The 16,611-nt window shown below is 38.9% G+C and overlaps 1 protein-coding gene across 5 annotated transcripts in view; it reads right to left on the reverse strand.

The window, feature by feature from the left end:
* ADCY8 (adenylate cyclase 8) overlaps positions 1-16,611 on the reverse strand; it is a 250,150-nt gene that overhangs the window by 26,997 nt on the left and 206,542 nt on the right. For all 5 annotated transcript variants that reach the window (XM_089335713.1, XM_051844023.3, XM_051844024.3 and 2 more), the window contains one exon: positions 4,358-4,436. In XM_089335713.1, the coding sequence (XP_089191839.1) occupies positions 4,358-4,436 (79 nt within the window). The remainder of the gene's footprint in view (positions 1-4,357; positions 4,437-16,611) is intronic.

Raw genomic sequence — 16,611 nt, forward strand, 5'->3', positions numbered from 1 at the left:
CAAGACACTCTGGCAAAAGATCTCTGCGAGTGAGATCCCAGTGGAAAGAACAGGTCATCAAAGAAGGAGGTACCTTTCTCTGAAGGGAGGAGAGAACCTCCACTTTGACTATGACCTTGTCTAAACAAGATAAGAATTGGAGAACTCAGAGGGCTTCCATAGCCTTGGAAACTATGACTGGAGCATAGGGAGATTACTGATGCCATAGACAGGAGTGTCAATTGGTAAAGTCAACAACAGGAGTCACTGCGCACTTACTCCTCATGTAGGATCTCTGTCCTTAATGTGCTGTACATCGAGATTTAATGCTATAACGAGTACTCAAACAATATATTTCACTTTGTGTTTCTATGGGGGTGCAAACTGTTGAAATCCTTACTTAATGCATACTAAACTGATCCTCTGTAAAAAAAAAAAAAATTATCAATTCCCAACTTGACTCTCACTGGGATTAAACATGACAATAGGTCTGCTCTGATTTCATCATCATTTTAAAAAATCATCTATTATTTTTCACTTTATGTTTCTGTGTGGGAGCAAACTGTTGAAATCCATACTTAATGTATACTAAGCTGATCTTCTGTATATTAAGATAATCGAAAATGAATCTTGATGTGAATGGAAGGGGAGAGGGAGTGGGAAAGGGGAGGGTTGTGGGTGGGAGGGACGGTATGGGGGGGAAGCCATTGTAATCCATAAGTCGTACTTTGGAAAATTATATGCATTAAATAAAAGTTTAAAAAAAAAAAGGTCTAAAAACAGTTAAAACCTAATAGCAACGAGTGCTCCTTGTGTCCACACAGTGGTTTCTAAATACTAATCCCTTTAAAAATAACCTCCACTCTTTCCATAAATGGCTAAAGTTTAGTTGCAAAATGTACAACCATAAAACATTTTGCTGTATTTGAGAGGCAGACAGAGACATACATGCAGAGCTCTCATCCAATGGCTCAATCCCCAAATGCCTGTAATGGCTAAGATTGGGTTAAACTGATGCCAGGAGTTGGGAACCCGATCAGGTTTCTCATGTGAGTAGAAGGATGCCAACCATTTGAGCTGTAGCTGCTGCCTCCAATGGTCTACATTAGCAAGAAGTTGCAGTCAGAGGCCACAGCCTCAAGCGCAACCCAGGTGCTTTAATGTGGGATGTGTGTATCTTAACTTGTGGCTTACCTGCCAGGCCAGATACCCAACCTGACACCGAAATTTTTAAAATAAAAATTCTTCAGCATTTTTCTCAAAAACCATCAACTGAATGGAGTATACTCCATTTCTTGATTTTACCAGACCACTGAGAAACTGGCTATTTAAAAAAATTACAAAGAAAATGAATACATATGAAAGTACTTAAAAAAGTTCACAGAAAAATGGAAATAAAAAAAGTTTATTCTGGTACAAAATCCATGCATAGCTTTTTAAAAAAATATTTTCAAAAATTTCCAGAAATTTTTTGAAGACCCTCATATGCGTAGATTTCAAAAACTTTTTACAAAAATGAATCTATTTTCATATTTCATTTCCTCACAAACTTTTGAGATGTCTTGCTTCTATATATTGTGCAAAGCTTTCACATAATGCTAGCCAATACTGAGTGAACTTTTGCCTCAACTGAATAAGGTGGGCATTCTAATATCTACATTTCACAGGAGGGAAAATGAAGAAACACAAAGTGAAATCCATCTCCTAGAGTCTCTCAAATTAAGGCTGGTTTGAACCAACAGCATTTTGACTCCAAGCTGCAACTCTTACCCCTTCTATAGGTCAAAGATCTCATTCATATATTCTCCAATCCTCAAAAGATCATCATTTTCATTTTAGATAAGGAAATGACAGCTCAGAGAGGTTATCTCAAAGTCATCTATCCAATATGTGGCACTGTTGGGACTCAAGCAAGACTATTTGCTTAGTAGGCTCAGGTCTTCCCTTCTGAGACAGTAGATCCCAGCACGTCTTTAGCAGACCCAGAAGCAGGTAACTGGAGACACAGCCTCATTGATTTCTGTCCCCACATGCTGGCGTGGCTTCCTCTGCTATAAATGAAGATGGCAAGGCACAGTCCCAAACTCCAGAGCTGTGAGTGAATCAGGCACGAGGTGGGAGGCTCTCCCTGCCCAACATCCAGAACGTTCACCTGCCTCAGTGTAGGAGGCAATGTTTGGCATATCATTTCCACATATGGGCAAAATGAAATCTCCCAATTATTCTGTTACATAACCGCCTCCGTCACTCTGGAGATGTATAATTACACATGCTCCCACCGGACTCTTTAGCAGCCATCAGTGGGCATTATTCAGCTTTTATTAAAAATAGAGGGCCTCTGAGTCACAAGGAGAAGCTGGTGAAGCAGGTAGCAAGCCCAGGAGTGGGCAGGTTTGATCCGGGATGAATAGGGCCCTGGAGGATGCTATAGATAGAAGACACCTGAAGTGACGCAGCCCTGCTAAAGGCCGCCTCTCACACAAGGAGGTAGCGGCATGCAGCAGAAACAGGGCGGAATGAGGAGCTGCAGCATTTGGATTCCTGCTGCAGTCTGGCTTCCCCTGCTCATTTTGTGACCTCAGGGGACTTGAGTCTCTGCTCTTGTCTTGGGACCAGATGGATAATACTTATTTTCCTATTGGTGTCATGGGCTTATTTTCAAAGTAAAATTTTAACAGCTAAAGATTTCTAAGTACTTGCTATATGTGCAAGCCACTGAGATACATAAAATCATATTTCATATGAGGCTTTAACAAGCCTGTGAAGAAGAATCTGTTCTCCATGTACTCAGAGGAAACTAAGACACAGAATATTGAAGAAATAGAAGGAGGTCATATTATCTATTAAGTGGCAGAGTTTGGGTTTGAATTTTATCTGCCCAATCCTAATGCCTGTACCTATAACTGCTACTGTTATGTGATTTGATTATGAATTTTAAAACCCTTTGAAAGTTAGAGATGAAAGGGAAAAAATTCAGATGTCACTTAAACCCTCAGACCCTCAGTAAGCACATACATTCTTCCACTTTATACATAATCTTAACATAACCGAGTTACCCAGGACAAATGAAGAATCAGAGGGCTAGAAAGGTACCATTTTAGAAAGGGGGCACTGATGGCACAAACAAAAACATCCTTCTTATTATAAAAGGAAGACTTTCATTCTGAATTTGTCCTCTCAGCTATTTCTGGACATCTCTCACTTGTCAGTCTTAAAACTGTGATGCAGTGAGTATATGCTTTTCTGCAGAACTGTCTGATCTGCTTCTGTCATGATAGCCCCTCATTGATTGCCATCTGTGTGTTCAGGTAAGGAGTTCTCCCTTATCGATGGAAGCCATCAAGACATGGGAGAGTGGATTCCATCCTCGCAGATAGCTGGAAAGAGCAAACTACAGGAATTTTGGGAAAGGCTAGACTCTGGCATTTGGCTTGTTCTTGCATTATAAATTCAGCTAAATGTGAAAGCAAGTCAAAGTCATATTGCAGGGTTTGTTACTTCCTTGTTTCCATGGTAATTTCCCAGTGATAAGTTCATATTTCTGCTATGGATGACAGTCTTCTTGTTTTGTTTTCACCCTTTTTGAAATGCACACAGACAGGAGAAAGATGGACTTGGTTCCAGAGCAGAGCATGGAGGCTGGCAGGGCCTGGTTTCTATTGAGAAGTGAAAGTCTTCCCAGGGGATGAATGTTCATGGATTGGGGTCCACCTGGAGAAGTCCTCCTGGTCCCTGAGAGCATGTGACATCCCTTGGATGAAGCCTTCCATGATGTCTGCATGCAGAATTGCTTCCTTTTATGAAGTCTTAGGGAAAGTGTGTTTTATTTTGCATTATTAGGATACAGTCTCCTTCAGGCACTTTATCTAATTAGGACAAATCAGCCATGAAGCTCATCCTAGCAAAACGCAAGGCAGTGCACAAACTGCTGTGCATGATAATCTCAGATGAACCCTTAAAATAGCCCTACTTGGATAATCCTATTTTACTCAGAGTTGAGTAAAGTAAGGCGCAGGGAGATAAGTAACTTTCCCACGTCCGCACACTGTGAGGTGAAGACCTGGGATTACAGCCCCTCAGCGGATCCTCTGAATGTTTGCCTCAGTTTGACTCAGACAGAAATCAAGAGCTCTTTTGTTAGCATGATGGTCTTTTGGGAAGAGATGTGCCTAAAGAGAATTTGGACCACGTTGTTTACCAAGTCATCTTCTTCAGCCTCCTTTTTCATTAGGTGGTCTTTGTTATAAATTGATCCATTAATAATCACACTTGTTGCAAGCAGGTAACCGTCATTTGAGGAGAAGAACAGTGGAGATTTTGCAGGGCATATTCATGGCAGCGGCTAACCAAGGGTAGATAGAGCAAAATGTCAGATTACCTGCTGTCCGTGGTAGAATACAGCAAGGAGGAACATGGCCATTAGCAACAGTGATGCTTCTTTGGTCCCCAGGAAATCTCTGCAGGAAAAACAAGTGCAAGATGGTGCATGGTTACTAATAACCAGAGGAGCACTTCAAGGAAACTCTTTAGAGAGCAAAGGTTTAGAAACAAACGGAAAGAAATGTTTTTTTGAGCATATACTGTGTGATAAGAGCTGCTTGAGGGCTTGCACCTTAGCTGATTCAGAAGTCAGCTGATCTCCAAGTGTATGTCACCAAGACATACCAGGTGAAAAGGATTCTACAGTCTAACATCTACAGTCTAAATCTGCCTCCTTAAAAATGATGTCTTCTATTTGCAAAGCACTTTTTCTAAGCTTCAAAGCTTTATATGTTCTCATTACAAAAATCCATGTGAAGAAAATTATCCCTCTCTTTCTGTTTCTTTTTAGAAAACTTTATTTGTTTATGGAAGGGGAAATGTATAAGTGTGTGTGTGTGTGTGTGTGTGTACATGTGTGTGTGTGTGAGAGACAGACAGGGAGAGAGAAACATGAATGCTCTCATTTGCTGGTTCACTCTCCAATGCCTGCAACAGCTCTAACTGGGCCAGGCCAAGGGCAGAAGCCAGAATTCAATTCAGATCTTGTTTATGAGGGGCAGGGATTTGATTATTTGGGCCACTACCTGCTACTTCCTAGGGTCTGCATTGGCAGGAAGCTGGAATCAGGAGCTAGAGCTTGGAATTGAACCCAGCCAGTCTACGTGAGACTAAGGATATTAACCAGCATCTTAACTATTAAACACTTGATCTCTTTATCTTGTTAAATATATTACTCTATTTAAGAGACCATTAAGCAATGTCTTCTGCGTGGCAGCGTGTATTCTAAGTGCCTTCATGTTAAGGTTATTATATTCATTCTGTGAGTTAGACCTTGTTTTATTTATCAATTCCTTTAATCTTTATTTCAGTTCTGTGATTTGGGGGACTCATCCCCATTTTAATTCCTCAGCATTTTAATAAATATTTTGCTTCCTTTGTCCTCTTCTCCAACCCTCAATTCCCAACAATAGTGGAGACACACATTGAGGTACTGCTGAGCTGGGATTTCCCAGGTGAGATTCAGCAGCAAGAGTAAATATAAACGCCGATAGGACTTCCAGTTGCCAGAGCAATTCAGACGACCATGGCAGCCATTGTTGGATTCTGAGTGCTTTCTCTCTTTCATTTTGGCTCAGAATGAAGTCTTTCTTAGAACAAATTAGGAGGCAAAAAGTTTGGAGGAGGAAATCTTGGACTTTGAATGTGGACATGGTTGATTTGTGTAAATACACAGTCTTTTGACAGGCTTTCATTGGCTAAAGAAAAAAACACAACATAAAACTTTCAAGTACATGGAAGACAATTTGGAGATTCCTAAGAAATCTCAAAATAGCTCTCTCTTATGACCCAGCCATTCCAGTCCTGGGAATTTACCCCAAAAAAATATAATCTGCACTTGAAAGAGTTATCTGTACCCCTATACAACTCAACTCACAATAGGTATGAAATGGAATCAACCTAGATGTCCATCAACTGATGACTGGATAAAGAAATTATGTTATATATACATGATGGAATACCACTCAGCCATTAAAAAAAGAATGAAATCCTGTCTTTTACAACAAAATGGATGCAACTGGAGACCACCATGCTTAGTGAAATAAGCCAGTCCTCCAAAAATAAATGTTTTCCCTGATTTGTGGTAACCAATATACAGCATACAAGAAAAGTAATGTATATGAGTGAAATTTACATTTTGAGATCTGATTATTGTTTATAGCCCTTGTTTATACTTTTGAGGAACAATGGATTTTATACTTCCTGCTTGTTAAATTATTTATTTAATCGCAGCTTATGAATGTGAGTATGAAGTAAACTGAAAGCATGTCATTGAAAAAATTATAATAAAAATAAGAAAATAAGGAGGGAGGGTGGGAGTGAGTGAGGATAGTGTGAGACATGTCATTATGTTCTTACAACTGTATATATGAAATACATGAAATTTGTTTTTTTTAAATAATAATATTAAAAGAATTCACAATTAAAGATAATCTATCTCTGTGGATGTCATGTCTTGCCTGATCTCAACTAGCGTTCTATCTTCCCAAGATTACTCCATCTTAGGCAATGGTCCCCAAGCATTCATCCAGTTGCTTGAGTCAAAAGCAAAACCAAAACTCAGACAGCCCCCACCATTGCCCCCACCCAACCCTTAACCAAATCCTGTTCCCTCTACCACCAAAATATATCTCCAGTAGATTTACTTCTCTCCATATCCACTTCTGCCAACTCTCCATATCCAACTTCAGCCACTATGATATCCAATAGACTCATAATATTCCCCTCTATAATATATTTCAGAAAATTTTCACCATTAAAACCAGATGATGCTACACTCTTATTTAATTCCCTCCCAAATGCGAGCACATGTATCCTCAAAACTCACTCAGAGGTAACTTTGATGTGGCCATCAAGGATGAGATGCAGTATCCAGAGGGAATGGTAGACTCAGCATCAATATGGTGGCCCTAAAACAACCTCAAGCTTTCCATCTTCTTTTTTTAACTTTTATTTAATAAATATAAATTTCCAAAGTACAACTTTTGAATTATAGAGGCTTTTCATCCCCATAACCTCCATCTCATCTCCCACCATCTCATCTCCCACTCCCTCTCCCATCCCATTCTTCATCAAGATTCATTTTCAATTATCTTTATTTTTTAACAGTATAGATATTAATTTTTTTAAGATTTACTTATTTATTCACTTGAAAGTCAGAGTTACACACAGAGAGAGGAGAGGCAAGAAAGAAAGAAAGAGAGAGAGAGGTTTTCCATCTGCTGGTTCACTCCCCAATTGGCTGCAACGGCCGCAGCTGTGCTGAGCCAAAGCCAGGAGCCAGGAGCTTCTTTCCTGCATAGGTGCAGGGGCCCAAGCACTTGGGCCATCTTGTACTGCTTTCCCAGACCATAGTAGAGAGCTGGATCAGAAGAGGAGCAGCCGGGTCTCAAACTGGCACCCATATGGGATGCTGGCGCTTCAGGCCAGGGCGTTAACCTGCTGCACCACAGCACTGGCCCCAATTATCTTTATATACAGAAGATCAACTTAGCATATACCAAGTAAAGATTCCAACAGACTGCACTCACAAAGACACACTAAGTATAGAGTACTGTTTGGGTAGTAGTTTTACCGTTAATTCACATAGTACAACACATTAAGGACAGAGGTCTCACATGAGGAGCAGGTGCACAGTGACTCCCGTTGTTGATTTAACAATTAACACTCTTATTTATGACATCAGTAATCATCCGAGGCTCTTGTCATGAGTTGCCAAGGCTAGTGAAGCTTCTGGAGTTCACCAACTCCTATCTTGCTTAGACAAGGCCATAGTCAAAGTGGAAGGTCTCTCCTCCCTTCAGAGAAAGGTACTTCCTTCTTTGATGGCCCATTCTTTCTACTGGGATCTCACTCACAGAGATCTTTCATTTGGGTCATTTTTTTTGCCACAGTGTCTTGGCTTTCCATGCCTGTGAAACTCTTGTGGGCTTTTTAGCCAGATCTGAATGCCTTAAGGGCTGATTCTGTGGTCCCTCTTCTGTTTTGTTGTAGACTAGCAGCTCCAGTGAAGGGATCAGAGAAACTGGGTATGAAGTCAGCTGCTAAAACCAGATTTTCATTTGGCTTTATGCTAAAAGATCCTTCCAGCTTGTACTGGGTAAGCCTTAGTCCAGTTCACCAAGATTGAGCAAGGACTTCAGGAATGGAAATATGAATTTCCAGCATATACAGAGGGCCCAAGAGATACTGTGTATAGGGGTCCCAAGAGGATCAAAGAACTCTAGGCTGGAACAAGGTTCAGATCTGCAAATTTTTAGATTTATGTACTTTTTCTTGGAGATAAGATGCTGATAATATATGATACTCATTATTCTACTCCTCTATAGTGTCAGTAGGAAAGAGCGCTTGGCTCTCCTGGAGCTGTCCACCATAAGTGCTGAAGTGAAGAGGGTTGGACTGTGAGCCACGTATTGTCATAAGTGCTGTGTGTGTGTGTGTGTGTGTGTGTATGTGTGTATGTATATTTACGAGGTCCCATACATTCATTTACTCATTCACAGTCACCATTGCACTTGTTTTGGAGGGAATTGACATGACTTAATATTCTAGCTCCTGAAGTCTGTGGACCCCTGAGAAAATGATTAAAGACATGAGCTTTGGATTCATGTAGACCCAAGCCCCAATCTCAGCTTTGTTACTGATGAGTTATTTGATCACAATGCATTTAACATCTCTGAGCCTCAGTTTATTTATCTGTGAATGACTAATAGCATTTGTCTCCATAATTGCGAGGATTAAAGCGTGAATCACGGTAATGTACCTGACCCTGTGAAGCACCCGGTACATAATCTTGCTGCTGATGGAGGTGTTTTCAAAGGACCACTCATTCACAATGTATAGCTTGAATGAGAGAAGTCCTATGTTTAGCTCCTTCTGAATCTGTCCAAACTCCTGCTCTTCTTGGCACTTACGATTTCCTTTTCTTTGTGCTGCAGAAGACTTTCTTAAGGCTCACAATTTATCACTTGAAACACATTTTCCAGAGGAAACATAAATACCTCTTGAATCACTTTGAAAGCAGTGATTGACCAAAAATAGAGAGATGACTAGACCAAACTCAGAAGAAAAAGTAAAGGAAAATTGTGAACGATCTTTGAGTCTTTAGCTGTATTTTGGATGGAAAAAAATAGCTTGAGTAGAGATTGCGGAATCAACACAGTAAGTCAGCCAGGCTGAAAAGCATCCAAAAGGAATTGTGATTTGAATTTAGAAGAATCTTTTCCTTATTTTGTAACTTCTATAATTGTTTCAAATAATTTATGAAAAAAGCTAAATGAATGTATCATATTATAATGTATCTCTTGATTTTTGGTGTCAGGTACTTAAAAACAGGGCATTTTGAACTGATCCATTTGGATTAATAAAGTCATTAAATTAACCCTGTCATTTTCCTATGCTAATAGAAAAGAGCATCATTAAATGAAAACCCATGTAGAAAAATGTAATTCTCAGGGCTATAATAGTCCTGAGAGATAATGTTATTTAATGTATAATAAAAATGTTTGAGTGTTACTCGGTACAGAAAAGTTTATGCTAAATATCATGAATTTAGAACATAATAAAACTCACAAACAAGAAAATAAACAGCGCTCAAAATAGAAAACAATAAATATTTTGAAGTCAACAAAATACCATTTTCTTTTTCCCTGTGCAAAATGTATTTAAAATTTAGGTGCGTATGTTTCACAGTGTTTTCTAAGCCACTTTTTTGCATTTAGTAGATATTATGAATGCAACTCCATATAATTAAATATTTTAAACATAAATATGAACTTGGCAAATATATTCTATTCTGATATATATATATATATATGACATACATAATATATCCTTTGCAAGACTTTTATTTTATAGGTAGGGGTTTGAGGTCTAGAGACAAGAAGTCTCAAGGTCAGATAGTTAATTTATGTTAGGGGCAGGATGAGAACTCACATCTCAGGCATCTTATTCCTTATTCAGAACTTTTACTACTGTGTGCTTACCTCTGAAAATTTAATTTAGTTATTAGTTTCAATTTGCCTCCATATTTATTCTGTTTTCTACTAAAGACAGTTTGCTATTTAAGCCATATTTTTAATAACCACTTTACAGATAGTGATAAAGTGCATCAATAATCAAGATATTATAAACTCTATTTTAGAAGAGAAGAAACTGAGGATTAGATGTTAAATAACTTATTCAGTTCACAGAACCAGTGAATGGTGTAGCCTGGCTATCAATCTAGAACTCAGTGATGTATTTCAGTTGCTACAATGCCCTTTTATATGCACCTACTTATAATTGCTTCGTCCTGTGCTCCCAAAGCATGTAAGCATAGTCATGCACTGATAGTGATTTGCTCTGAGAAATATATTGTTGTGTGACTTCGCATTGTACAAACATGATAGCATGTGCTTACCCAAAGACACTTTTGATGTTACAAACTGATATAATCTTAAGGGACATTGCTCTAAATGTGGCCTATTTCTGAACAATATGTTATTATGTGGCACAAAACTAATATCTTATTCATGTGTGAATCTGCAGAGCCTAGTGAAAGCCTGTACCAAAAAACATAGCATATATCAAATGGAGAGATAGATGGATGGTTGAAGGTTATGTGATCCTGTGTGATAATGTTTGGGTTATTCCCTGGTTATTTTTCCTTGTATCCACTATGATATCTCTTGTGAATGAATGCAATAGCAGAACTAGCTCCAGAGTTCATGAGGCCCAGTGCAAAAATTAAGAGGCAGTTAATCTCCATTTGCCCATTCTTGTCTTCCTCTAATTCTTTATAGTAGATAATGTTGCTTCATAATATCTCCATTTCCCTTTGTAAAGCCCTTCTGTTAATCACAGAACCTTTCTGATGCTCTAAGAGGCCTTCATGTTCTCATAGCTATGCCTCTCTCTCTAACTTCTACTCTGTACCACTTAAAAAACAAACTGTGAGCTGAACTTGTCCGGTAGACCACAGTTTGCTAATCCCTACACCAGCCCCTACAAAATGCCCCCTCCCTTGAGTGTTGGAGAGGAGACAAGGAAGTGCTTAATGGGTAAGGGTACTGGGCATGAGGGCTGAGCATGACCTCAGATCTCTAAGAAGGACTGATGTGCTAAACAACAGACAGGGAACAGGTACAGGCACCTGTTTCCATTATTGGAAAGCAAGACCTAGAAAACTGGTCCTAATTCTACATCTGTGTCACTGCAGTAAGAAAATTCACCATTTTCCTGATAGTCTGAGGATGATGGGTGGGAAGTTCATTCAAGTTTGAGTATAACTGTATCCTATGTTTTGTGATCATATTTTTCTTTGAGTAACCAAGACTGATGAAGTGCACTTGGGCCAAGTGAAGTGGTCTCAAGCATTGACCTGGGGAAGCACTTGCTTAAAGACCAAGACCTGAGATATCAATTAGACTCAAAAGATCCTTACACACGTTATTTTCTGCAACAACATGACAACTGATGTAGCATTTGAAGATGTGAAGCTTGAACCATCTTTGGAAAGTGTGGCTTATCTCTTTGCTCTGTGTCTTGCCTCTATTGATTTCATTTTACCTTTTTAGTTGAGCAGACCTGGATTGGCTTACTCCAGTGAGGTCTGTGCCTGGTATTCCTGTATATATGACTCACTATTTGTATTGGTCAGCATAGTGGCTACATAGGTGCTCCCACTGAGACCCCAGGAGACCTTGCTACTGGATGAAAGGCAACTGAAAGTCCATACATGTAAATATGAGGGAACTGGAAGTAGTTCAGGGAAAAGTGCTTAGAACATGAGTGACATTAAGACCTGCATTCCATAACCAGCATTGTCACTTACAAGTATTAATAGCTTCCCTGCCAATAAAAGGAGACTGAGGGTAGGGAAAGGTTGGTCAGTGGACACTAAGTTATAATTATATAGAAGAAAAACAGTTCTGGTATTGTTTGGTCCAATATGGTGACTACAGGTGACAATACATACTGCATATTTCAAAAAAAATCCCAGAAAGGATTTTGAATGTCTTCAATGGAATAAGTGAAAAATGTTTGAAGTGATAGAAATTCTTACCCTGATTTGAGCATTACCCAATGTATACATGTATAGAAACATCACATGGTGCCTCATAAATGCATATTTTTTACATGTCTTTTGGAAAAGTTTAAAAAAGGATAAAATGGAGTCTCCCATCTTTGAAAAGTGGATAACGACACCTGCATCAAAAAGTTAATATGATGTTTAAATGAGACTACGGTTTCTAAAGGGATATGTGAAATATTAAGCATTATATATTAATGAGCTTATCAATCTTGACAATTCTGGTTATTTGCCAGAATGGGATGGACAAATTGATCTTTCTAATGGAATGAACACATGGGACTCAAACTTATCATTAGATTCCCTTGCCACATGGCTTCTAGATACTGCCAGCATCAGTTTTCTTTGGTTCCCTCCAGGTGTCTGGATTTTCCCGACATATTTATTACATTCATTATGGTTTATGAAAGTCTCATCTGGTAACATAGTTTATGTCTGAAAGCTTTTCGATACCTAACATTCTTGATAGAGTCTTGTAAGGATAATTTTGGTAGCTGTATCTGTAGCCTGAAGGTCTCTAAGAAACCACTTGTGTTATTTGGCCTCCATGTACCAGAAAGCAGAAAGAGCAGTATCTGGAAGTGAAAGGTAGATGTGGTACAAATCCCTTTTGCAAGGACCTACTTTGTAACAAAATGCAAGTTAGATCTTGAGGCTTCTTTCTTTTTTGTTGTTAAATTAAAATAGGTGTCCTTTCTGTTCTCCTGGAAGGAGAGGAATAGTATGAATACTATCATTGCCACCTCCAAACTGTAGAGTGGAAATAGAATGGATATTGGAGGAAAACTGTCTTCCAACATCATCACTTACAGGATGGGCTAACAATTGCCAGAATCAGCAAAGCTTAGGCTCTTAGTAAGCATATTTTGTTACCTTCCTAAATTAACAAGGTGGTCACTGATGAGTAGAAACAAGTATCAGGATTTGATTCTAGGATTTCTAACCTCAACTACAATGCATCAATGCATTGGCATGTAAGAGGACTTCAGCAAGTTCATAGACAATGTCTATTATGAAAAAAGAAGTATGCATAGGTCTCGATTTCTTTGCATTCAGACTTACCTTTTAATTCAATTTTCTATGAACTCTTTGATGTACCTTTATATTTTTCTTTTATTTATTTTTTAAAAATTTATTTATGTTATATCATTTTAAGAAAGCAACAAGGCATAGGTTGTATGAAAATAGCATCTTTCTGATTATCAGTTATCTGCAGCTAATAAAGCCAATGAGAAAGTAAAGGTATATAAAGACAATTGAAAACGAATCTTGATATGAATGGAAGGGGAGGGAGAGCGGGAAAGGGGAGGGTTGCAGGTGGGAGGGAAGTCATTGGGGGGGAGGGAAAGCCAATGTAATCCATAAGCTGTACTTTGGAAATCTATATTCATTAAATAAAAGTTAAAAAAAAAGAAAGTAAAGGTCCTAGAGTAAGCTAGAAAGCTTGGTAGATATAACTTCATTCGGTATGAAGTTTGATAATTAAGTTCAAAAACAAACTGTGCTTACAGCAAGGAGAGCACACTGTTTAAGGGCAATAGGGAGAAAAAGATGATAGGGATTGTAGGTGATGGTTGGCTTACTGTGGATCAATAGTGTAATATGATTCTTAATGAGCTAATGTGTCTTTTAGTCATTGATTCATTTAGTATTTCACTCTACAAATATTTAAGTAGGCACCTACTGCCAGATACTCTAAGTGTTGAAAATATGAATATGAGTAATGATCCTTGCCTTCAAAACCTCCTATGTTAATGGAAGATAAAGACATGAAAATTAAAGACTACAACAGAGACAAAACTGTAAAGATACAAAACTATGAACATAGATTAGAAAACAAGGAATGACCAAAAAGAGATTCACCAAGGATAGTGTTCTTGGGTTGGGTTTTTAAAAAGCTGGGCTGGAATTAGGGAGTTATCAGGAGAGGGAATTTTTACATAGAAGCTCATATGGTAAAGAATATATTATTTTCATGGCTAGAAAATGGTGACTTGAGGAGTTGTGAGAAGATAGTGTGGGCCAGGTGAAAGAAGGTTTTCAAATCCTTAGCAAACTGGTTGAAATGTTGGCTTCTGAGAAGGGATAGGGAATCATTGAGGGGTTTAAAAAATATGCTTTTACCAGCTGGCTTTGGTAAGGGTGAACTGAGAGTGGATGCTGGGAGAACAGTTAGGAACAAAAGTTTGGATATGAGGATGATGATCTATCCAAAAAGGCTGAATTTGTAGTACAGAGGGGTCAACAGTAAAAGAAAATGGTAGTACTTGCTTCAAAATCTTAGCCATTGTCAATGGCTAAAATAAACATGGGAGTTTATTTTTGTATCTGCTTTTATCAGGTACCTGATGTTCAGGAATCCAGTAGGGATTCCCCGGAATTATTGTGAACTCCCAAAGGGTTGATTAAAACCCAAAAGCATGATTGTTCCGTGCTGCCAAGTCAGAATGCTGAGTGAACTTATAGTTTCTATGGATTTAAGTTGAGTTCTATTGGTAACAGAGTGAGGTAATACAAGACTAACCAGCGATTGATCTTGAGTCAGGAGCAAGCTGGAAAAAGCACTTGATGATCAGTAACAGTTAAAAATGAGCTTGGGATTACTTGTGCTTTCACAACCCCATTTAATGATTCAACTACAAACGTTTCCTTAAGACCTCAAAACAGGGGTTGGTGCTCTGGGATAGCAGGTTAAGCTGCCATCTGCAGCACCAGCATCCCATAGGGGTGCCAGGTTGAGTCCCAGCTGCTCGATTTTTGACCAATGCAGCTCCCTGTTCATGGGCCTGGGAAAGCAGCAGAGGATGGCCCAAGTGCTTGGGCCCCTGCACCCATGTGGGAGACCTGGGGGAAATTCCTGGTTTCAGCAAGACCCAGCCCTGGTCGTTGCGGCCATTTAGAGAGTGAACCAGTGGATGGAAGATTATCTATCCTCTCTCTCTGTCTCTCCCTCTCTTGCTGTATCTCTGACTTTCAAATAAATAAATAGATAATAAATAAATAAATCTTTAACAAAGCTTCTCGCAACAGAATTCAGAAGCATTTCCCTCTGAAGAAGAGAGGAGGGAATAAGAGTAATCATGTATTGAGTACTCACAATGTGCCAGGAAGATCAGAGTTTCACAGCTGTCATGGGACAGTGCTATGAACCGCATTATTTCCCTCTAAAATTCACATGTTGAAGTTCCAGTCCCCAATGTGACTGCATATATAGATAAGCTCTAAAAAGCTAAAATTAAAGTTAAATGAATTCATAAGAGGGGCTTCAAATAGGGCTGATGCCCTTCTGAGAAAAAAAGAGACAGTTTATCTATCGTTTGAAGACACAAGGAGCAAGCAGGTGGCTATCTACAACCCAGGAAGGCAGCCTTCACCTGAACCTGGAACTTCCTAACATTCAGAATTGTGAGAGATACCTGAGAATATGTAGGAAACGTGTGTTGTTTAAGCCATCTAGTCTCTGGTATTTTGTTATGAAGTCTGAAATGTTGAGTACAGATAGAGTGCTTATATTTCACTTTTACCCGTGAGCAAACTGAGGTCCAAAGACTGGAAGTGACTTTATAATAACACAAAAGAATCTGGATGTCAAGCCCAAATCTTGGCTTCTTCCATTAATGCTGTGTCTTTCTTTGAATAGGCTAATTTCATATGACTTTATTTTCACTAAAAAGGTAGTCTAGTTTGTTCATATCTCTGTTTTCTCTTTTTTTATGTTTATTTCTGTATGGCTGTGGGAATCTGTTGCCAATAACCGTCTTCTTTTGAATTGCTTTGATTTTCGTTGAATCCTGGATGGGATGCTCTTCAGCATGATTTAAAAGAAGGATATGCAGCATTCGTAAAGGTGGACTTTGGAGCCAGAAAGAACCTGGCTTGAATCCAGATGTGTTATTTACTAGAAACATGCACATGGGTAATTGCTAGCTTCTCTTCACCTATGTTCTTTAGAATGTTATGGCCCAGGTGCTTGGGCCCTGCACCCTATGGGAGACCAGGAGAAGCACCTGGCTCCTGGCTCCTGCCATCGGATCAGCGCGGTGCGCCGGCCGCAGCGCGCCGGCCGCGGCGGCCATTGGAGGGTGAACCAACGGCAAAGGAAGACCTTTCTCTCTGTCTCTCTCTCTCACTGTCCACTCTGCCTGTCAAAAAAAAAAAAAAAAAAAAAAAAAAAAAAAAAAAAAAAAAAGAATGTTACTGTGCAGACTAAATAGGGTAAAGCACACAAAATGCATCATAAAAGACACACATTGATATCTACAGTTTATAGAGAATTCTCATTCCTTTGCCCTTGTAGATAAGCTGCAATGAGCAGCCTAAGTATAATCAATTGATGAATGAATAAAGAAAATGTGAAAATGTGAGATACACACACATATAGGAATACTATCAGGCCTTAAAAAAAGAAGGAATTAGTGTAATTTGCTACAACACGGATGAACTTGGAAGACACTACTTTAAATGAAATAAGCCAGTCACAGAAAGTCAAATGTGCAAGCTGTCACTCATATGTGGAATCT

The sequence above is a fragment of the Oryctolagus cuniculus genome, chromosome 6, assembly GCF_051225735.1.
Source record: "Oryctolagus cuniculus isolate XC-2025 breed Fujian yellow rabbit chromosome 6, ASM5122573v1, whole genome shotgun sequence".
In the NCBI taxonomy this organism is placed as follows: Eukaryota; Metazoa; Chordata; class Mammalia; order Lagomorpha; family Leporidae; genus Oryctolagus; species Oryctolagus cuniculus.